The sequence below is a fragment of the Equus przewalskii genome, chromosome 7, assembly GCF_037783145.1.
Source record: "Equus przewalskii isolate Varuska chromosome 7, EquPr2, whole genome shotgun sequence".
NCBI lineage: Eukaryota > Metazoa > Chordata > Mammalia > Perissodactyla > Equidae > Equus > Equus przewalskii.
In genome coordinates, this window is record NC_091837.1 from 23,634,001 (window position 1) to 23,658,232 (window position 24,232).

The following is a 24,232-nucleotide window of genomic DNA, read 5'->3' on the forward strand; positions in this document are numbered from 1 at the left end:
GTGAGGAAGATTCACCCTCAGCTCACATCCGTTGCCAATCCTCCTCTTTTTTTGCCTGAGGAAGATTATCCCTGAGCTAACATTTGGGCCAGTCTTCCTCTACTTTGTGTGTGGGGTGCCTCCACAGCCTGGCTGATGAATAGAGCAGGTCCACACTTGGGATCCGAACCCGTGGACCCCAGGCTGCTGAAGTGGAACGTGCAGAACTTTAACCACTCGGCCATGGGGCCGCCTCCTTTACATACTTTAAATTTAAGAAAAGAATGTGACTAGCTATATTGTTTTTTCTAACTACAAAATAACATTTACCCGTTATGAAAAGATGAAATACAACAGAACTTTATCAAGTTCACTAGCTCTTTGATTTTGAGAGGCTGTGGGGGCTCCTGGATGATCATTAAAAGCCTTAGCCTCAGATAGAAAGGGGGTCACATTCCAGATGCATCCTTTCCTTGCTGAATGACCTTGGGCAAGGGAGTTAACTTTGCGGAGCCTCCATTTTTCCATCTGTAAAATGGGTATAACAATACTATCTCTCTCAGATTGCCTTTATGAGCATTTAGTGAGACAAGGCACATAAAACTCTTAGCACACTGTCTGTCTCAGGGGATCTCGAGGTCTAACAGTCATTACTAGCAGGCTGGAGAAGTTCCCAAAAGTGATGGAGAAAACTGCCTAATGACAAGGGCCTGCCCATCTGACTGGAGTCACTGTGCTGTCTGCTTTCCAGAAGCTCGTTTGCTTTCCTCTTCCTTTCTTTTAATACAGGGGAACAGTGAGGTCCTGGCATGGCTTTACAAAGAGAAATGCAAATTGTCATCCCCACTCCGTGTTGCAAAAAGACAGTAATAGAATTGCAATTGCCAATGCAATCAACTCTTAACTAGTTGGGGGTTGGGACCCAGTGAAGACTGGGCCTGGGTTCCCCTCTCCATGTTAAGTAAAACCCAGCCAGGACCCTGGAGCCCCTGCAGGAAAAGGTCTCTGAAAACCCTTGGCCTGTTTTGCCGTTTCTGTCCAGCAGAGGGCAGTGAAAGATGTTCTAGCCAATTACTCTGCCCACCTGCCTTGCTTTTTAATCAGAAACCTCATTTAATCACTTTGCATATACTCCCTCTACTCCCCCCATGATTAGAATTATGTCAGAGGCTTAAAAAAAAAAAAAACGCCCGTTTGGGATGGATCTGAGGACTGGAAATGAAAGCCATTTTGTCACGCGGCATTGCCTTTGGCTGTGATGACTGGACGCGGTTTTACAATGGCTCTAACAGCAGCGCCTTCCTATAAAGTGGCTTATATCCCCTTGCCAGCCAGTGTGATTTCAGAGGGCTGGTAGATGGACCCTGTTGTCATCTGTGGTCTTATGGCGCAGAATGTAAATCACTGCCCACCGCCGTGGCACGTGGCTGATCTTGGAGGGCAGGGAAGAGTAGAGCAGAGAGCAGGGACTTTGCATTGGACACACCTGGATCCCTGTACAGTCTAGCCACGTGGCCCTAATAGGGTTGCCAGGTATAAGTATGTCCCATGCAATATTTGGGACACACTTATGCTAAAAAAATTACTCATTGTTTATCTGAAATTCAAAATTAAGCGGGTATCCTGCGTTTTTACTTGCTAAATCTGGCAACCTCAGGCCTTGAGCAAATTTCCTAACTTCTCTGAGCCTTAATTTCCTAAAGTGAGATAACAATAAAATCAGTCCCATAGGGCAGTATTAAGTAAAATTTTTACAACACCCAGAGTCCAGAGCCTGACACATAATTGGGTGTTGAGTAGATGGAGGTTATTACTATTATTTAACAAACTGATGTTATTCTCCATTTCAGCTACATCGTCACAGGTGACATTAAGGGTAACATTAAGTTCTATGATCAAACCCTGTCCATTGTTAACTGGTACAGCCACTTCAAGTTGAGCTCCATAAGAACCCTGTCCTTTTCAAAGACCCCAGCAACTCCTCCCACAGAAAAATCAAGCTATCTTCCAGACTGCACTTTAAAAGGTGACCTTTTTGTTGTGAGGTAAGTTGTTAATGACTCTAGTCGTTTGAGTGGTCAAAGGTGATTGATGTCTGCTTTCAGTTCGCGTGCAGTGGAACCCTGATCTTGTTCCCGGGATATGAAATAGAGGGAACTGGCCTTCCTGCTCATTCCTCTACCTGGCTTGCAGGTGGATCTCCTTGGCTGATTATAATCACTATGTAATAATTTCTTAAATGAAACATTATCTTCGCTTTTAGAATTTTTAGTGTCTGGAGGCTGGAAAGGGCTCATCCCTGAGCTCTGGGGTCCTTCGCTGTAGGTTGGTCTCCTTCGCCAAGCTGAGTTTGTCCTAGCACTGCAGTTAAAGGCATTTGATAATTAATAGCCATAACATTTCAAGACTGAATTATCTGTGAGTCTGCTTAATTACCCTTGCAGTATTTGCAGGCACATCTGTATGTGTGCACCAAACTCCATATTTGCATACACAAATGAATATTTGCATGTGCAGATTAGCTAATTGTGCAACTGACTGTCCATCTGCATACTTAATGACTCAATTTACATGTGGAAATGTGGGCTTTTTCACTTGCAAATGGAGGCTGTTGGGTATTGGTGGTATATTTTTGGAGATGTTGGGTTAATCATGTCACTAAATTACAGACGACAGAGGCGTTTCATGTGCAATTAGAAGCAGAAAGCTGGCGTGCCCCATTCCCTGCAAACATTGATACTGTTTGGTCTCTCCTTGGCAAACAGGAATTTTATCATTGCAACATCTGATGCGACAGTGTACCACTTAACAACAGATGGGACCAAACTTGAGAAGTTATTTGTAGAGCCCAAGAACGCCATTTGTGCCATCTCCTGCCACCCGTATCAACCCCTCATCGCCATTGGAAGCTTCTGTGGGATGATCAAAGTGTGGGATTATGAAAAGAAAAAATACCTTTTCAGCAGGGTCTTTGGGAAGAGGCTTGGAGTCCAGAGTCTGACCTACAACCCCGAAGGTATTTTCACCTTATCAGCCTATTTTAGGTTCTAAATTGAAAACAGACCCAAATGACTACACCCTTGGCTGTAACAGCTCCAGGAAGTTTGACCCCTCTCTCCCCACCAGGTTAAATGAGACCCCTTCCCTCTGGGCCCTGCAGCCCTCTGTGCTTAGTCCTCTCTGAGCGCTCGTCCCAGGGTGTCATGCCTTTTAGTTGATTTCTCCTTCTGGGGACTCTGTCTGTCATGTTTATTGCTGTCTCCTTGGCGCCCAGAACAAGGCCTGGCACAGAGTCTGTGTTTCCTAAATGAATGAAGTCCTTTTTGAGCCTTGTTCTCTGCCTTGTGATTTCAGGGGTCCTTCTTGGAGCTGGCTTCACGGAGGGGACAGTTTACATTCTCGATGCCATGTCCTTAGAAAACGAAATCCCAGAGCCTTTCAAATATTCCAGAAACAGCGTGACTCATATCAGCTTCTCCCATGACTCCCAGTATATGGCAACTGCTGTAAGGATTTTCACTGAGCACTATCCAGGGGTTCAGCGACCTTATTTAAAACCAAAAGGGAGAGGAGACTGGGGGACAAATTGGTAGTGACCGCTAGTGGGTACGGGGTTTCTTTTTGGGGTGATGAACTACCACCCTAAAATTGTGATGATGGACACACAACTCTGTGAATATACCAAAACCCATTGAACTGTACACTTTAAATGGGTGCATTGTGTGGTATGTGAATTACATCTCAATAAAGCTGTCATAAAAAGAGAAAGGGGTGAGGGAGGTGGGAGGACTTTTGCCTGAAAACAAGAGCAGGGCCTCAGAACTTCCAGACTTGGATTCTGCTGCTCTGACAGCTCATTTTGGTTTGTTAGTTTTTTGGAACCCTTTCTCTGCATCCAGTCTTTCATCTTTCCCTTTGATTTTTGACAAGATGACATTCTCGTTTATCTCAAAGCAAAATCTTCCACCGGTATTTCGGGTTCTGCTCCTTCCCTCTGTGAACAGGGCTCGTACTCTCAGGGAAGATTTCCCTAGACTTCCAGCCTCCCCTTCCTGCCAGTTCTCCTGGTCTGCAGTGCGCTCGCCGTGCCTTGATGTTGGGTGGCTGGGGACGCCGCCGACTTCACTTAAACCGCTGTCCCTTCTGGTCTGCGTTCACAATGCTTTTAAAGGCCCTAAGCTGTCCCTCGTGCTTCCCATGAGCAGACTGACTCAGGCATCCTATGTCCCTTCAGGCTGGTCTCACCCACTCTCTGACCCCTTCCACTCTCAGCCACCACACTTTTTTTTTTCCAAGGAAGACCAGCCCTGAGCTAACATCCACTGCCAATCCTCCTCTTTTTGCTGAGGAAGACTGGCCCGGAGCTAACATCCTTGCCCATCTTCCTCTACTTTATATGTGGGATGCCTGCCACAGCATGGCTTGCCAAGCGGTGTGTAGTCCCTCACCCGGGATCTGACCTGGCGAACCCCAGGCTGCCAAAGTAGAGTGCACGAACTTAACTGCTGTGCCACTGGGTGGGCCCCATCACACTATTTTTTTCTTAATCATACCTTTTTAATTTTGTGTAGCTAGATAAAGAGAAGGGAGAACAAACACAGAAGGAGTCAGGGTTTCAGTTTCCAACAGAGAATGAGGCAGGGGCTAGAAAGGAGAGTAAAACCATAGTGTCAAATAAATACTGCCTCCACCACCGCCTTTGTGAGTTGTCTACTTTTAACCTAAGTTTTCTCATCTGTAAAATGGGTGTTATTTTACTACTTGCTCTGGTAAACTAAGATTTCTTTTGGATAAAATACCCTAAGAGCAAAATTAGTATGAAAAACATAATGATGATTCCTAAGTCACAAAATTTTAAAAGGAATAACTTCTGCTCTTCTGCTCCTATCCAGGATGTAAATTTTACTGTGGCCGTTTACAGGGTGGTAGTCAGACATGGCCAAAGGGTCTGGGAATATCTGGCTAGACTTCGTTCTCATCGCAAAAGCATCCAGAGCCTCCTGTTCGGGCTTCACCTGGACATCAACGAGCCTCGACTGCTGAGCCTCGGCAAAGACAGGCTCCTGGTGAGCTGTTCAGTGTTCAGTGTTCGTCCACCTCATCACCGGACTGTGTTTGTCTCCTCCTTGTCACATCCCTGGCGTCTGTCATAGAACTGGGCCCACAGTCTGTGTGTTCATTTGAGAAGATAAATGTGCAGCGAAGTAGCATCGACCTCTCCAAGGAGGCATTTTGCCATAACAGGGCTGTGAAGCCCCGTGGGGCCTCGTTTCCCGAGTGGGGAGGCTGCTAGGGAGCGTCTCATCGGGCGGCAGGGCGGTTGTGTTCCCCACAGCACGCAAGATTTAGTCACCCTTGCCTCTCAGTGCACAGTTGGAAAGCCGACACTCACTGACACTTTCTTTGCGTCCAAGGGTTGCGGCCAGGCTGTTCCCTAAATTGACAGTAATAGAGGATGTGCGATAAGAGGGCAAGGTAGGGACCCTGGCAAAGATGATGCTCATGAACAAGCCAGAAGGATTCAAAGTAAATCAGTCAATCTATATATCTATCCTTCTATCTTAACTTCCTTCCTCCCCTTCCCTTCCTTCTTTTATTCCATCCATCCTTCTACCCATCCACCCACCCACCCACCCATCTGTCCGTCCATCCATCCATCCTAGTGATGGCCACCAAAACCTACTTATGGGTGAAATTCAGCAGCCTGCTAATTTATAACTGTCAGGTGCTGAGATTTAGATACGAGTTGGTTCCTACCCTCAAAGAGTTCCCAAGATAATGGTAAGAGAAGCAGTGTAACGTAACTGTAAGAGTTCAGGTTTTGGAGTCAGTTGGACCTAAATTTAATTCTTACCTACCACATCTTAGCTATGTGGCCTTGGGCAAACCACTGAACCTCTCTGAACATCTATTTTCTCATCTGTAAAGTGGGCACAATAGTACTACTTTGCAGGGGGGTCATGAGCATTAAATGGCATGGTGTTTTTGGAGCACTTAGCTCATCATCTTGCTCATAACGAATACTCCATAAGGGTAGCTTATTAGGTGTAAGGGTCTAGGCATGTCTTCTTTTAGGAAGCCTGATCCTGTCTACCCCTAGAATAACACTGTGGGCTGATTTCATTTGGCTCAGTCCTCATGTGTGTCCATCTGGGCTCCACTTCAGATCGAGTATAATCTTGTCAAGAGCTACAAAGACCACCTGGAAGTCCTGGACATTCACCGAACCGACCAGGGCGACTACCCCACCTGCATGGTCTGGTACCCACCGCTCACCAAGGAACTCTTCCTACTCATTTGCAACAGTGGCTACAAAGTGAAGCTTTTTAATTCTTCCACAAAAATGTGCAGGTAAACACCAGGAGCTTCCCACTAACATGGTGCAGAAATCAATCTCTCAGCCCCAGCTTATTTCAAGTCCCAACTTAAGGACCAGCTTGGCTACCATTACTGTCTTCCTCACTTTGCAGAGGAGGAAACTGAGGCACAGATAAGGTAAGTAATCCTCACCCAAGGTCACATGGCTAGGAAGGCCAGAGGCAGGATTCAAACCCAGAGCCCTCGCTTCTGAGTCCAGCACTGCACAGAGATAAGGTACATAGAGCTTAGTACCTGAGACTCAGGGAAGGAACCAGAAAAGTTGCTGATGCTCTGTAAAATCTTCTATCCTTCCCTTGTGGATGAAAACAGATATTTCCACCTGAATACTACCAATTGTTTGATTTTGCTTACTCTTGGTTCTTAAAGGAGTTTTTAAGTTCACCTGATAGCATGCATTTGTTCACTCACTAAGTGTTGACTGAGTTCCTGTACCAGCCAGGTGCTGTTCCAGGTGCTGAAGGCAGGGATAAAAACAGAGCAATGTTTCTGTCATTACAGAGTTGGCATTTTAGTAGGGGAGTGGAGTTCATGGGGGAGGCAGGGCTCGAGATCCACATTTGAGGTCAAGAGCACACAATGGTTTAAAGCCATGAGACAAGAGAAGATTCCAGAGGGGCAGGGTAAATAGAGAAGAGATCAAAGGCCCAGGGCATCCAAAGCTTGGCATCTTAGAGCAGCAGCTCCTCCATCCCGAAATAGGTTCGCAGCTGTGGTTGGCCCCTTGTGCTGTTAGGCCTGTGGGTCTCAGGGTCTGCTCGTCAGGATAAATACTAATTATGGTGCACCATCCCTGCACCAGGGCCCTGCACTCCCTTCATCCCATTTCATCTTCAACAACCCCACTAAGGTTCAGAGAGGTGATGAAACTTGCCAAAGGCCAAGCAGTTGGTCGTGGCAGGGCAGGACTTCACCTGAGCTCTGACTCTGTCCCCTACTTGGCACTACCGGCCCCTTATGCAACCCTGGCTTTGGGATCCTACTAGTCAGCCCATAGAGGGCATCCTCCTTCCACCTGCAGGTTGGCTGCCTTGTGGGTATGGCTGAAAGGAGCAGACACACCAAGGCAGGAGAAACAGGAGATGGGAATACTTTGGTGACCACACTCGGGAGAGGGACGTTAGAAAACTGACCAATGGCAGCTGGCCCCGTGCTTGAGGAAGGTCATTTTCTTGAAATGTGTCTCAGAAAAGATAGGTTCTGAAAGGCCAGGATCACCCAGGATCTTTTTTTTTTTTTTAACAATTCTTTCCTGAAGGGCACAAGGAAGATGGACTGAGAAATGCCATGTCATGTGGCAGAAAGAGGAAAGAAATCCAGCACAATTTTTTAAAAAACACTGGGAAGGAGACATTTGAAATACGTAAAAAGGAATTTTAGGAAGATTTCAGAATCTTCCTGCTTCATCTTAGTGGACACAAACTTTTTGGACAAAGACTGTCCCATGGGTATATCCAGTCCTGAGAAAGTCTGTTTGCTGAGCAAGTAGATGGGGATGGAGCGACCCAGGCTCGAAGCTCCTCCTGACAGTTAGTAACCAGGGGCTCAGAGCCACACAATTAGGAGTTTCTGTCATTGAAGATCAATTAAAAATTAGCATAAAGCATCTTTTAAAAAAATAATTTATTGGGGTGAAATCCACATAACAAAACTAACCATTTTAAAGTGAGCAATTCAGTGGCAGTTAGTCCGTTCACAATGTCGTGCAACCACCACCTCTATCCAGTTCCCAAACATTTCCATCACCCCCAAATAAAACCCGTTGCATAAAGCTCTTGTAGTTGTAGGAATAACAAAGCCTCGTAACCACAGCTTAATTGGGAAGGAATGGCCTTTTTATAATAAATCCGAAAGAATTTAAAAATGCACTTAAAAATATTTAAAAGAACATGAAAAGGCAGTTCACAGAAAAAGGGCAATAAACCTATGAGCAGATGCTCACTAGTATATCAAAGACGCACATGAAAACAAGACAGCATTTCTCACAAATCAGATTAGCAAAGATAAAAATGATCGATAGTGCATAGTGTTGGCAAGGGTCGACGGGAACGGGCGCTCTCCCTGGCTGCTGGGGGTGTGTAAATCGGGGCGGCCTTTTGGGAGAGCAATTTGTTATCCTCTATTAAATTTTCTCATATCTCTGACTTCTAGGAATGTAGCCCACAGAAGTACTCACACAGTATGCCAAGACATAAGTAAAAGGATGTCTTGCTCAAAAATATTTTTAAAAATGGAAACAATCCAGATGTCCATTAATAGGGGATTAGTTAAATGATGGCTTGTCAGTACACTGAAACCCGATGCTGCTTTTAGAAAAGGAAAAGATAAGATAGGGCTCTGCACAGTAACATGGAAATATCTCCAAGACATGAGATAAAGCAACTTGCCAAATAAGCCTGAGTATATGTTCATATAAAATTTTATTTATATAGCTTACATATTTTCATGTAAAATTATAATTATGTAGATTAGAATATATATAAAAGAAATTCTTGAATCATATACACCGACTATTCCCCATGATTATCTTGGGATGAAGGGTGTGGCAATGTCGAGTTATGGGAAAGATTTCTATTTTATGTATGTCAAAATGTTTGAAATTTTTCACAATGAATATGTAATACATTTTTAGTCAGAAGAAAGAGGTATTAATTTTATGAACTTGTTAGATATTTTAACAATACTAGGTAGCAGTTCTATCCGTCCCACCGTGTGCTGGGAACTATTCTAAGCACTTTCTACATATTAACGTGTTAGCGCTCACCACAGTCTTCTGGGGGAAGTGCTGTCATTACCCCTGTTTCCCCAGTGAGGAAACTGAGGCACAGAGAGGTTGAATAACTTGACCTTTTCTTTTTGCTTATTTATAATTTAAGATATAATTCCCATACCATAAAATTTGCCCTTTTTCAATGATTTTTACAATGTTCATAAAATTGTGCAGCCATCACCACTACATAATCCGAGAACATTTTCATCACTCCAAAAAGAAATCCCGTACCCATTATCAGTCACTCCCCATTCCCTCCCTCCCCAGCGTCGTGCCCCTGCCCCTGCCAAATACCGGTCTACTCTCTGTCTCCATGGATTTGCCTGTCTGGACGTTTCACAGAAAAAGAATCATATAATAAGTGACTTTTTGTGTCTGACTTCTTTCACTTATGTATAATGTTTTCAGGGTACCTCCAGTTTGTAGCAGGTGTCATTCCTTTTTATGGCTGAATCATACTCCATTGTATAGATACACCCCATTTTGTTTATCCATTCATCAGTTGTTGGATATTTGGTCGTCTCTACGTTTTTGCTATTATGAACATTCACGTATAGGTTTCTATGGAGACGTGTTTCGTTTGTCTTGGTTATAGACCTAGGAGTGGAATTGCTGCTGGGTCATGGGGTAGCTGTTTAACCATTTGAGGAACTGCCAGACTGTTTTCCCAAACAACCCCACCATTTTACATTGCCACCAGCAGTGTATGAAGGTTCTAATTTCTCCACAACTTGCCCCTAACTTTTAAGGGTCAGAGCTGGGATTCAGACCAGAGTCTGTGCTCTTAACTGTGCTCTACCCTGCCTTTATCTACTCAGCGATATTTGGGGAAGGTCCTTAAACATTTCTACTTGAATGATTAGATAAGGGAGACATAACTAGCTGGTGCTTTATCTACCAGTTGGTCATTTTAGTATTTTTAACATTTCACCTAATTCTCCGTGCATATAAACCCGATCATGGATCATCCCAGCCTGATACCCTCCTACGGCATCCTGCAGCCTGGTGATAAGTGCCTTCAGAACTTGCCCCTGCTCACTTCCTCAGTTTCACCTCCCTCCACCTTCCACTCCTTCTCCCTTACATTTTCTGTTTCTGCGATTTTCAAACAATATTCCACGTCCCTTGTGTGTACATCTTGTTTCCGCTGTCTGTTCTTTCTGTTTCCTCTATGTTCTCTACTTCTCCGATTCACCATTCCAGGCTCAGCTCGGATGTCTCCTGAGAGCTCATCATTCCTTCCTCAGTGCAGTCTCTGTATCACGCCTCTCCCCTCCTAGGGCTCCTATGTCTGTTGTCCCTACTAGGCTGTGAGCTCAGGGCCAGCAACCAAATCTCACTTGTGTCTGTGACCCAAGCACCTAACGCAGAGCCTGGCACAGGGAGTTTGCTCAAGAAAGGCTGTTTAATGGATTTGCTGTCCGTGTACTCAGCACACATACATGGAGTATCTACTGTCCCCAGCAGACCTGGGCTGGGTGCAGGGGTACACAGGGAGAAAACACATCTAAACAATGAGGGGCTTATAATGTAATAAGATGAAATAGCTACTGGCCTTACACAGGGGCAGATCCAGGTTTTGTGGGGTGTGAAGTGTATTTGATTTTGTAGGCCCTCTTAGGAAAAAAAAGATGTATAATTAAGAATAAAAAATGGTTAGGACCCCTTCCAGAGCCTCCGAAGGTGCCTGTGCGAGTGAGGGGTCTTGAAGTTCAAGTTTTTCTAGCTTCAGGGAAAATCCAGCTCTGGGCTTAAGGTAATGTCGGGTCCCTCATCTCAGGTCAGACTCCTAATTAACGTAACAGAGTCTGAATTAAAAAAGTTTGACCATTGTGGGATGGAATTCATTACAATTTGATTCAAAGATAGTTTTTTGGAAATCTGTATGTTGCCCCTAGACCTGTATGTCAGATGTTGGAACGACGGACAGCATCTCGTTCTAATCTTTTGGCCTTCCCCTGGGGAAGGGGGTGTTTTCTTGCATCCTGCCAATCCGTGTCATTTCCTCGCACCGTTTTTCTCATCCCTTGTTCGTGTACACATTCTCAAGGCATCGTGTTCCCTTCACTCAGCTGTCAAGGAGGAAAGACAGAGCCTCGACTGCAAAAAGCATTCTTCACAGAGTTTCCCTGGAGCATTTGCTGCTTGGAGCTGTTTCCCCTTATTTACGGCAGCTGTTAGCAGCGGTTAAGAGAGAGGTTCTTACGGACGGGCTCAGCTGAGTGACAAGACAGGAAGCTCAGGATTTAAAATGTATAGGGTATCATGAAAGGTGCTAGTCATAAAACCTACGTTCCGATTTGTGGAATTAAAGAAATGTTCCTTTTTTTCTCCTACAGAAAGACACTTCTTGGGCCAGTTTACGGTTCTCCCATTGAGCAGACACAGGTCCTCCCAGTGAAGACCACTATGGATCTGCAGAAACGCTACCTCGTGTTTATTAATAGAGACAAGGTATTAGCCTTTGCTCTCTGCCTCCGTAAGGTGACTCTGATGTGAGCAGCAGTCAGTCCCAAGCCTTATAAGACTCAGGGATGCTTGGTTTCATAGCCAAGCCCAGCTACTTCCATCCTGGTCAACGATGAGACTGAAAATTGCCGTGAATGAGTGAGAATGACTCAGGAGGCATTTCCAAGCAGAGTTACCATATTTTCTGTACCCTCAGTGAGGACATATGGTCTCCCAAAGGATTTGTTCTTTCTGATTTATTTACATGGAAATATCTTATAAAGACATACAAATTAGTTATACTTAGTTGTACATTTAATGAATAATCTATACTGAAAAGCATAAAATCATAGAGTGCCAGAATTATTCTGGAAAACCCTGGACATCTGGCTATGAAAACAGGAAGAAAGCTTCCTTTCTGTGTCCCTGCTAGACCCTGTGTCTCTCTCCTAAGGGACCACGCTGCAGGCATCAGTGTGTGTGAACCCCCGGCCGCATGAAATACAGCTCTCACCTGCTGAGATGGTTCCAGACATGCAGGTCCTTCCAGTAAACAGATCCGGAGGTAACATGTGAATGTGCCAGGCCTAGCCTGGGGCCTGGTTATCCGAGTCTGAATATCCAATGACATATTCCTTTCTAGGTTGGACTTCAGATCTTACCAGTTGATGGCAATCCACATAAGACATCTGCTATTATATGCCACCCAAGCGGGGTGGCTGGAATGGCCCTTTCCTGTGACGGCCGCTACGCCTTCACATCAGGAGGACAGGATCGATCGGTGGTACAGTGGGAAATCAACTTAAGGTACATGATGCGGGGAGAAACTTGGCCCCACGAGGACGGTGTCAAGTGTAGACCCCTTCTTTTTACTCAGCAGCAGCAGACAGGTATGAAACCCTTTCTATGTGCTGGGCACCGTACTGGGCCTGTGGGTACAAAGATTACCACCACTCAAGCCTTGCCTTCGGGATGCTTCCTGTGACATCCGTTCTTATTAACATGCAGATGGAAGCTTACTGTTCCGTCTCAGGGACCCACTGTGTTTGCAGTTGAGGCAGTGTGACTCCACTGTTCTCCCGTGCTCCCTGAAATGCTTTTCACTCTGTCCTCTGCAAATCCACACCACCTAGAAAGGTCTAGCCCGAAGCTCTGAAATGTGTGTTACAGAAACAGTAGGAGTGTTATTTGAAGTATGTATTTTCAGTTTACCCTTCTCACTCCCTGCCCCGAATGGAGGCTCTCTGCCTAGGACGAGGCTGGATGATTCCATGACCGAGCATCAGAGAGTATGCAGACTTTGGGATCAAAGAGACATGGGTTTGAATCTGGAGCCTAATCTCTGCTGGCTGTGGGACCTAGGGCAGATTTCTTAACGTCTCTGATCTTAAGATTCCTTGTCTGTGAAATGGGAGCAACAATAGGGACCTTTAGAGGATCTTTGTAAGGACCAGGCAATTAATATATGTAAAGCAGCCAGCACAGAGCTAAGGACTCAGTAAATTAATGATTTCCTTTCTTCTCTCTACCTTATCAAGGCATTTACTTAGGAGCTCAGGATCTTTCTTACTAAAAGAGGGGGCAAGCACTAGCATCCTGTCATCTCCCCGAGTTCAGAGAGCTGCCACAGGGCAGCGCTGGTTCCTGTCCCTGACTGCCTTCTCCAGTGAAAGCAAACCCCTTACCATCTGCCGAGTGTACACCTTCCTTTTACGGCAGACATGAAAGCTTCTCCTCGGAACCTGAATGTGAGCAAAAATAGCCAGGTTGACCCGCTTTGGAGCCGCGGTGGTTTCAGATTGCATTTGCGGCTCTGACCTTCACCTGAGAGAGCAGGTCTTGGAAATTTGGGGATTTAGAAGATGGAGGTGAGCTGTCCCACCGAAAGCACTTGCCCGTGGTGTCCTCAGAGTGAGCCTCTCGATTCCTTGACGCCTAGCCTGTTAACTGGAACCGTGGGGCAGGCGACACCCTGGAGGGAGAGCACAGCCTTCCCTTTTTCATTTTTGTCCTCTTCTCCATCATCTTGGGATCTAGAATGGTAGAGATTAAAAAAGGGAAAAAAGGTGCTGGCTTTCCAATAGCTTTCCTCTGCCTGGCCAGAGTCCAGGCTTACGAGATTTCAATTTAATCTGTTGTGGGGACAAAGGATCATTATAAACTAATTAGCACTTCATTGCTGCTTCTGGTGTCTTAATATATTCAGCACTTCACTAATGGGAAGAAGTGTAAAAACCTGAACAAGTAAACAAAGTTCACTGCTAGATCTACGGATGGCGAGTTGTAGGGTGAAATAAAGACAGTAAACCCTCGCGTGTTCCGAGGACCTTAATCCGTGCACTTCTCGGCCCAGATCCCGTCCTGGCAGCATGTGGGCCTTTTCCCTGGGAGACTATTTTCTTTCCTCTTTCCCCTGGAGCTCGTTGCTCACATACGCTCCTTTCTCCCCATCTTTGCTTGCACGCCACCCATTCTTTCTCCTTGTCCTGCCCACCTGATCCTGCTGCCTGACTCAAACAAGAGCAGAAAGACCTGGATTCAAATCCCATCCTCCCTCCCTACTTGCTGATGACCTCAGGCAAGTCCCTTAACTTCTCTCAGTTTCTCCATCTGCTAAATGGGAATATTATCATGGAGTTCAGAGTTGTTTGAGGGTAATGATTTCGAGCATTGCTATCACTCCTCCTGCTCTTCTTCCCCTGGGGAGCAGTTACTGAGCACTTTCTAGTGCTAGTTACAGTGCCTCTCCAGCTTTAGCTCATTTCCTAGAAATACTGTATGTATTTCCAGGCACATAGTAGGTTTTCAATAAATGTATTTCCCTTTTGTGCCCCAGTGACCTCTTTTTTTGTTGCAAGTGTTGGAAGCCCAACTTAGGCAAAAAGGGGAATTTATGAGACTGTTGCCAGGATCTCAGTAACCACAGTGCAGGAAGAGCAGGGTGGTGCACTTACACGCCCTCGGCATTCGCCCTCTGCTTGCCCCTGCTATTGGCTTCATTCTCTGCAGAGCTGGATTTTGTCAATCAGCGGGAACATGGTCACTGACAGCCCCCAAATTTCGCACACTGTAGCTCTCACCACAGAGCGAGTGAGTCGCTTGTCCCCACTCTGCTTGGACAACCCCAGTGCTGTCTGTCTGACTCTCTCCGGTCAGTTGAGGAGTGGCCAGGAACCAGGGGACGTAGTATAGCCCTGATCACCAGCGAGCTGTTCCCAGAGAATCTGAGGCTCTTGTGAGCCTGTCCTCTCAGGCATTCCTGGTGGTGACAGGCTCCTCCATGTCACTTCTGGCCTTTACCTGGCCCTGCTCCAGAACCACATGGCTAAAAGTGGCCTCACTACCCACAGAGCCTGGTAGCATTGGGCCTGGCCTGGATGTCACAGAGAGGGAGCCCTCTCAGCTGGACACCTGCCTTGATGGCTAATATCAGAGCCAAGAGCTGGGTGAAGACTGGGCCCTGCTGGAGATAGGCCTCAGGACCACCTGGACCCCAGGCCTACCTGGAGAATACATCAGCTCCCACAGGCTGTGAGTAAGAGGACCAAGGACAGTTTTGTGGCTGATTCTTTTAAGAGAGTTATAGATGCGGGGCCAGCCCTGTTGCCTAGTGGTTAAAGTTCCATGTGCTCTGCTTTGGCAGCCTGGGTTTGTGGGTTTGGATCCTGGGCACAGACCTACACCACTTGTCAGCCATGCTGTGATAGCGACCCACATACAAAATAGAGGAAGATTGGCACAGATGTTAGCTGAGGGCGAATCTTCCTCAGCAAACAAAAAAAAGAGAGAGAGAGGTATAGGTGCATATCAATGCACAGTTCAATGGTAATAATAATCCTAACTGCCTTGGACTGAGCCTTCTCTGTGCCAGGCCCTAAGTGCTTCCGATGTGTCGTCTGATTTCTCCCTCACAGCCATCCTGTGAGGAGGGACCATTGGTATCCCCATTGTACAGATCTGGAAACTAGTTCCGAGGGGTTAAATAACCTGCCCAAGCAATGGAGTAAGTGCTGGGGCTGGGACTCACATCTGGGTCTTTCTGCTTCAACCCCACACCTCAACACACGTTCATCACAGGAGAAGAATACAGGTCTTCGTGTCAGTTCTTTTCTGTGCGTTCACTTATTTCATTCTCACAACAACCCTGTGAGGCAGACCCTGTAATGATTTCCATTTTACAGATGAGGAAACTGAGGCCCAAGCAGGTTAAGTTATTTGCCCCTGATCATATGCTTGCAAGTGGCAGAGCCAGGACTCACACACATGTCCCTTTGACTCTAGATCCTGGATACTTAACCACTTCCCTGCTGTGGTCTACACAGAAGTGTGTTTTAATAACCCCACAAAGAGACTAATGGCCTGATTAGCAGATCCGGTTAGTGGATTATTATAATGATTTCGTATTATTAGCATTTTGTATGAGGCAAAGTCAGTCTCACACAAAAAGTAGGTTTTCTTACCATTTACAGGGCCTATTTTTGGAAAATCTGACCTGGTGTTAGAGAGCAGAGGATTATTTTTGTCTAACTGGCGTGAGTCCCTGGCGGCCTCTCGAGTTTTTATGGAAGCAATTAGTGTGGGCAGGCCACCTGCACCATATCCCCTTCTTCTGGCTGCGGTCATGTGCGGATCTGAAATGACCGGTGGAGCCACTCTGCTGGGGAGGGTTGTGGTTTCAGCGCACAGGAACCCCCCGCCCTCTCCAGGAGAGACGCGTTCCCCAAAGATTGCAGACAGATTGCCAAGCACCTGCCCTGTCCTCAGCGAGAGAATGTCACCATCAATAAGGTGGGTGCCCTGTACCACCTGGTTCCACACTTGAAACTGAAATTTCCATTTTCAGCTTCATTTGGAGGGAATTTTCTTAACAAGCTTACAGAGAGCCTAACTGTGTCTGCATGGTAACACCCTTCAGAGGTCCACACTGCCAGGCACACTCCCCGCTGAGCGTGTTCGCACACGAGTGCCTTCTAACAGTGATGTTTCTGTTGTTCCAGTGCCCTGGAGGCGGCAGTTTCTCTTGGGGGCGAAAACTTGACCCCGTTCTATGGTCTGGTGTCTGGTGGCAGGGAAGGAAAATTCTACCGGGTAATTGTCCTCAGAGTTAAACACTTCCTGGTGATATCTCGTGAAGTTTGTAAAACAAACTTGCCTGGGGTTAACCCTCTTGGTTTTTTCCAAAGCTCTTTTCCCCACTGAGCTCAAAAATGTACTTTCTAGAAAATATCCTTGAAGTCTTAAAGGATGCTTCAGACTTAAGCCAAAATGTGTGTTGTGTTTCCATTTATTTCCACGTAGGAGCTGGAAGACTATTTTTACTATTCCCAGCTCCGTAGTCAAGGTATCGATACAATGGAGACCAGAAAGGTGTCAGAACACATCTGCCTGTCGGAGCTTCCTTTTGTCATGAGAGCAATTGGCTTTTACCCATCGGAAGAGAAGGTAGGTAGAAGTGAAACAAGAAGAGCAGTGGGATGTGTCATTTATAAAAGCGACCTCTGGGAACAATAATTATAGGTCAAAGTAAAAGTTTAACATTCTTCTTACGTAAATGGAACAGAAAGAAGGTTTGGGGCATAGCAGCTGCCCTCCTGAGAGAGAGACTCCTGTTGGTGTTAGGGCCCTCGAGCCAATTCCAACTCCTAGCGCCCCTGCGGACGGCGGAGTGGAACCCTGTCTGGTCTTTTTGCACCATCCTCTCCCCTTCTGGTGCCGTATCAGACAATGTTCTGCTGCTATTCGCAGGGTTTTCGTGGCCAATTTTTTCAGAAGTGGGTGGCCAGGTCCTTCTTCCTAGTCTGTCTTAGTCTGGAAGCTCCGCTGAAGCCTGTCCACCATCGATGACTCTGCTGGTATTTGAAATACCAGTGGCATAGCTTTCCACATCACAGCAACAGGCAGCCACCACTGTATGACAACCCACAGACGGTGGTGTGGCTCCCTGACCTGGAAATGAACCTGGGACGTGGTGGTTGGCATGCCAAGTCTTAACCACTAGACCACCAGCGCTGGCTAGAAACAGACTTACCATAAAGATATTCCTAAAAGACGTATTCCTTACCAAAGTTTGATGTTGGTCAGAGGATAGGTTTTGGAATTAGACAGACTGCCCCTCGCTGAGTGAAGACCAGCCTCATAGGATTCAAGGAGGTGATGCCCATGAAGCACTTGGCGCAGCACCGGGCGCATAGGAAGAGCTCAGTGCTTGCTTGCTATGATGATTATTTTCCCCTATAGTCACTGTTAGCCTGGCCTGTGTGAGTGGGGCGCCTCTGGGAGGTGGGTGCTCATCCTGGGCCGTGGGGCTTGGAAGATGCAGTCACTCCTCTTGACCTCACAAAACCACCCCAGTGGCAAGGGGTCCAAGCAGGGGCCAGTGGTGCTCCAGGGAAACTGGTCCTCATAGACACTGTGGTTTAAAACGCAGGTGGCTGGGTTTTCTTTCTGGTTTGAAATGTTAACACTTTCTCCTTGTAGACAATTTGGAAAAGATATACAAGTGGGATGAAGAAAAATACTTGTAATCTCACTATACAGACTTAACAGTTATTAGACTCTTCCTGGATTGTGTGTGTGTATATATATATATGTGATTTTTAAAAACTAATTGGTACCATATTGAATGTATATTTTTATCCTATATTTTCACTTGATATTATAAGCATTTTCCATTTTATTAACAATTCTCTGAAAGCATGATTTTTAAAAGATATATCTTAATTGTTTAACTTTTTCTGATTTAGAAAATAGAACTCTAAAGAAGGAAATAGAAATTGCTCAAAGATAACTGTTAACATTTTGGTGGACTTCCTTCTATTGGTTTACATATGGATGTAGATATATCTATATTTTTAAACAAAGAATTGGCATTATATAGTACATACAGTATAGGTATATATATCAACATTTTCCAGAGTATGTGTGTATATATGTGTATATGTATATATGTGTGTTTCTATATGTGTATGTATGTATGTATATCAGGATTCTCAGTAACTGTTGTTTTGTGAGTGTGTGGTGAAAATTCCTTGACAATATGCTTTTTTCCAGCTTTGTTGAGATGTAATTGACATATAACATTGTGTAAATTTAAGGTAAATTAAGGTGTAAATGCAATGTAGTGATTTTTAAAAAAATTTTTATTTTTTTGAGGAAGATTAGCCCTGAGCTAACATCTGCTGCCAATCCTCCTCTTTTTGCTGAGGAAGACTGGCCCTGAGCTAACATCCTTGCCCATCTTCCTCTGCTTTATATGTGGGACGCCTGCCACAACATGGCTTGCCAAGCGGTGCCATGTCCGCCCCTGGGATCCGAACTGGCGAACCCCGGGCCGCCGAAGCGGAACATGTGCACTTAACCGCTGTGCCACCAGGCCGGCCCCTGTAGTGACTTTATGTATGTATACATTGCAAAATGGTTACCACAGTAAGGTTAATTAACACATCTGTTACCTCAGATAGTTGTAATTCTAGTGTATGTGGTGAAAACTTTAAAAATGTACTCTCTTAGGGCCAGGCCAGTGGCATAGCGGTTAAGTTCGCACGTTCCGCTTCAGCGGCCAAGGTTGGCTGGTTCAGGTCACGGGTGTGGACCTACACATCACTTGTCAAGCCATGCTGTGGCAGGTGTCCCACATATAAAATAGAGGAAGTTGGGCATGGATTTTAGCTCAGGGCCAGCCTTCCTCAGCAAAAAGAGGAGAACTGGCAGCAGATGTTAGCTCAGGGCTAACCTTCCTCAGAAAAAAAAATAGTAATAATAAATAAATAAATAAAAATCTACTATCTTAGCAACTTCCGAATACGCAGTACTGTACTGTTAACTGTAGTCCCCGACCTGTACGCTATATCCCCAGGACTTGCTTTTCTTCTAACTGGAAGTTTGTACCCTGTGACCACTTTCACCCATTTCTCCCACTCCCCACCCCGACCCCTGGCAACCACCAATCTGTTTTCTGTTTCTATGAGTTTAGTTTTTTAAGATTCCACATATAAGTGAGATCATATAGTATTTGTCTTTCTTTGTGTGACTTATTTCCCTTAGTATAATGTTCTCTGGGTTCATCTATGTTGTCACAAATGGCAAGATTTCCTTCTCTTTTATGGCTAAATAATATTCCAATAATATTCCACGCACAAACACCACATTTTCGTTGTGCATTCCCACCAGCAGTGCACAGGGTTCCATTTTCTCTGCATCCTCACCAGCACTTGTTTTCGCTTCTCTTTTTGATAATAGCCATTCTAACAGGTGTGAGGTGATAGCTCATTGTGGCTTTGATTTGCATTTCCCTGATGATTAGTGATGTTGAGCACCTTTTCATGAACTTGTTGGCCATTTGAATATCTTCTTGAGAAAAATGTCTATTCAGGTCTTTTTCGCATTTTTTAAATGAGGTTTTTTTTGCTGTTGAGTTGTATGTGTTCCTTATACATTTTGGATATTAAGCCCTTATCAGATATGTGGTTTGCAAATATTTTCTCCCATTCCGTAGGTTGCTTTTTCATTTTACTGATCATTTCCTTCGCTGTGCAGAGCTTTTTAGTTTGATATAGACAACATGCTTTGCATAGGCCGTATACGTAACTGAACTATTCCCCAGTTGAAGACACATATATTGTCTGAAGCATTTTGGCTGTTAGAGACGTGGCTGTGATGAGCATCTCTGCATATGGTTTTTGCACACTTCTCTGATTATTTTCCTAGGTCAGAGTCCTAGAAATAGAATTACTGGATCAGAGAATATGAACTTTAAGGCCCTGTTGCCAAACAGCTTTCCAAAATGTAGCATTTACAGCCCGCCATCAAGCATACATAACTCCTGAAACCCAGCTAAGACTTGATGTGCACATTAGGTGACTGAGCACATTTTAGTGATATAAGCTGTGGTCCCAGTCATTTCTCTTGGCTTCAGTGGCCTACCAGAATCACTTGTTTTTGTGTAATCCAGGTATGACTGGAAGATGATCTTTATCCTCCAAATAGCATCTGGAGAAATGAGCTATCAGAGCTCATAAACCCATGCTGAGTCTTGCATGAGTATCTTCAAAACACCAGGGATTCTTTTAAGCTCCTCAAAAGGTCTTCTGACCCATGTGCCTTTTGTAAAAGTGCATGACCGGAAATGGAAGCACCTACCAAGAAAGTTTGTGCAACCCCCGTAGAAGTGTTCCTTAGAGCATGTTCCTTAGAACACTATTTCCCACATTGGCAAGCTGTTTCAGAATTACCTGGAGCATTTACCAAAAAATCAGATTCCTGGGCCCTACCGCAGGTCTAGCCACTTAGAATCTCCGAGTGTGGGGCCTGGGAATCTGCCTTTTTCCCCTCTCCCAGGGTAGTTCTGATGTGCAGGCAGCTGGTGAGCCCCTGCCTTTAGAACACTGGCCCCACGGGGTGTTTACTGGGGCCACTCACCTTCGAGCAACGGGACTCAACAAAGATAAATAGGGTTCTAAATCAGGACTCTTCTTTGGTTACAAGTTACAGAAACCTAAGTCAACCAGTTTTTGGTTCACGGAATTCCAAGTCCAGAGGTAGAGGTGATATCCTCTATAACCTAATCCAGGCCCTCAAACTGTGTCACCAAGAGGTGTCCTTCTCCCTGGGCCTCACATTCCTCTGTGTCGCCTTCCTTCTCAGTGAGTCTCCCAGCTTCTGCCAGCGCACACAACCCCAGAGGCAGGAGCTGCCTTCTCCCCAGAGCCCCGGCCACCGCCCCCAACCTCCTCATCACTGCCGTGGGGGCATGCTTGCTCAGGTTGGCCAGGGCTGGACCCTCCCTCCACCTGGAGTCTGATGCAGATCGGCCACCTTGACCATGAGTACTCTGAGCCAGGAGGAGTGGCCTCCAGATGAAATTCTGCATAGGAAAAACACGAGTCCACTATTCAGAGGCTTTAAAAGCTTCCTGGACATTAGGGATCTCAAAGTGAGGGTTATGACACACAGTAGAGCATTTCCAAACTGGGTTGATTATGGAAACCTTTTTCTCATTTCATTCAGAAATGTAGCCTTGGACCTCTTACTTGGTTTCCACTTCCACTGCATATCGTCTTCATTATTGTCATCTTCTCCTATTTTTTAGCCATTTATCTTAAACTAATATCTATCTTCTCAGGCTGGCTAGCATAATGCCTGGCACTTCCAGATCAAGGAGGGGGAAGAAAGCGTATGTTGGTGGGAAGTGCAGGGACTCGGGATCTGGCTGACCCGGGTGCGATTCCTAGCCGCTCACTCAGCAAGTCATTTCAACTATAGTCTGAGTTCCTGTGTGCTCATCTTAAGCTGAGGCTGGAAACGGCTCTGACCTCAGAGTTGTCACAAGGACTAAAGGACAGCAGTTGGTCCATCGAGTGCCCTGCCCAGCATTACACAGAGTAGGTACTTACTCAATGGAGCTCTTCTTCTAACTTTAGTATTTCCTGTTAAAATGGCGTGTTCTTTTTAAGAGATTAGCCCTTCTTTTACTTATTTCTAACTTTTTATCTTGGAAAATTCCAAACATGCACAAAAGTAGAAAACAGCATAATGAACTTTGTATACCCATCAGTCAATTTCAACAATGATCAACTCCTGTTATATCCAGACCGACCAACTTTCTCCCCACTCCACGGGTTATTTTGAAGCAAGTCCCAGGCACGCTCACTTCCTGGGGAGGCCCTTGGGACTGAGATGCCCTTTCTCAGTAATCCAGCCAGGGAGAGGGGCCCTCCTCCACAATGCCACAGAGATCCGTTGCTACCTGCAGATGTCTGAGGTTCACATGCACATGAGAGTCACCCAGATGCCATCACGGGCCATACGTCTCACATTTCCTGTGAGTATTCAGGCGCCTCTCTGATGGCCGCAGATCCAAGCCAGTCTGCTAGAGAGGCAGAGCCGTGCCACGTGTAGCGGTTGAGCACAGGCTCCCGGGTCAGGTGGCTCTGGGTTTGAATCCTGACTGTAAACACTTGCCAGCTGTGGGACTTGGTCAAGTTTCTGAACCTCTCCAAGTCTCAGTTCCCTCATCTATAAAATGGGGAAAATAGTATTACCCACCTACTGGAATTATTGCGAAGATTAAATGAGTATCTATTTAGTATGGGATGTGGCACATGTAAACGTTTGAAAAATATCATCCAATATTATCGTCTCTGGATGTGTGATTATAAAAGGCCTTTAGGTGGATGTTTCTCTGACCTCATGGTTCTTTGTTCACAATTCTCTTTCTAAAAATCAGTTTATTTTCTGGATTCATCTATCAAAGGTGATTTAGGTAAATGACCGAAAATCATCAAACTGCTGGCAGTCTTCTCCTTCGGGATTCTTGATGTTAAACCCTGGGCTCATATACACGTGTCCTTCTCTGCAGTCTCACTTTATTGATAGGGGATTCTGGGAGTTTAGCCTTTGTGACATCACCCACCTGCCATACAAAGTGCTAAAGAAAGGGAGGGACCAGTCTCGTTCTGCTTCCTGCAGAGGTAAGGAAGTGTAATCGCTGGAGGCTCATTCTGTTATCCTCTCACCGGCGAGAAATAACAAAGCTTAACAGCCTATCAAATGAGCAAAAGGTACGCCGAAAAAATGTTAGTCTGCAACAAATGTTATAAGGTGACGGTGAGCGTTGTTTACAAATATAAACACAAAAATAAATAAAAATGATTATTGTAAGGTTTTTTCTGGCTGTTGTACATCTCCCCCCACTGCTGAGAAATGGGGTTTCAGTGCCTCACTCAATGTCGTCTTAAATCCTTAGACTCGAGGGTTTTAATCCACTTAGAAAAATATGTTTGCTCTCTGGAGATGTTTTCTGAAAGCCCCTGGTCCAGATGTGGCCACATCAGCGTGCAAACACTGTTATTGGTGAGTTCGTTTATATCTGAAGCTGCACAGGGAGAACTTTTGATCTCTTGTTTTCATGTCAGATTTATAGCGATTTTAATAAAAGTGTTTCCAGGGCTTTGAAACTTTTAAACCCAGGCTTTGTCGTGGTTAATGAAACATTTCCTATTAAGATGCAGCTGTTCCCGTCCCCCAAGAAGTTGCATGAAGAAGCGTGCCTAGCTAATAGAGTATTTTAACACTTGGTTACGTAAAAGCCTCAGACACAGAGATTCAAACCAGCCCCCCAAAGGCTGTATGTTATTTGTATTTTTCTTTCGTCATTGTAACTGCCTTGGGGATTTGAATCTACTCAGTGTGGTAAATTGAAGCCAAATGATATAGGATTTAACCCTCCCGAAAGAACCCCTAACGGCTCCCATCCTCCGTCGTTTGCAGAGCGCTGTACTTGGGCAGAGCACAGCCGAAGTGTGGTCGGGGTAGGCTGCTCTAACAAACCTTCATTTTTTTTTAAGTGAAAGATTTGTAATGTTTATAATTTTATAGAAGGAACCAAAACTTAAGTGTCCCAGTTTCTATAGCTGATTGTCCTCTATCTTCATAAATGGTTTTTCCTCTGGGACTTTGGAATATCATGTTGGGGTGGGGCCCACGTGTCACACGTGTTCCCTGGTCACTGGTGGTTCCATTTCTGTTTAGCCTGCAGAGCATTTATAACCTTGACAGGTTTTTGCCATGAATTAGCAGTGGTGCAACCACTTAGTTCTGTAAATGTGAGGCTAATCTTGGTGGAGAGGTCTGTGCCTGGTTAGTGCCCACATCGTGGAC

The 24,232-nt window shown here is 45.4% G+C and overlaps 1 protein-coding gene across 4 annotated transcripts in view; it reads left to right on the top strand.

Moving 5' to 3' along the window:
• The window catches only part of CFAP251 (cilia and flagella associated protein 251), a 61,619-nt gene that overhangs the window by 24,592 nt on the left and 12,795 nt on the right, over positions 1-24,232 (top strand). For 3 of the 4 annotated variants that reach the window (XM_070627229.1, XM_070627231.1, XM_070627230.1), the window contains 9 exons: positions 1,830-2,024; positions 2,745-2,995; positions 3,334-3,485; positions 4,872-5,045; positions 6,146-6,330; positions 11,467-11,581; positions 12,219-12,382; positions 16,573-16,663; positions 16,874-17,017. In XM_070627229.1, coding sequence (XP_070483330.1) covers positions 1,830-2,024; positions 2,745-2,995; positions 3,334-3,485; positions 4,872-5,045; positions 6,146-6,330; positions 11,467-11,581; positions 12,219-12,382; positions 16,573-16,663; positions 16,874-17,017 — 1,471 coding nt within the window. The remainder of the gene's footprint in view (positions 1-1,829; positions 2,025-2,744; positions 2,996-3,333; positions 3,486-4,871; positions 5,046-6,145; positions 6,331-11,466; positions 11,582-12,218; positions 12,383-16,572; positions 16,664-16,873; positions 17,018-24,232) is intronic. The other variant, XR_011541874.1, reaches the window with a different exon arrangement.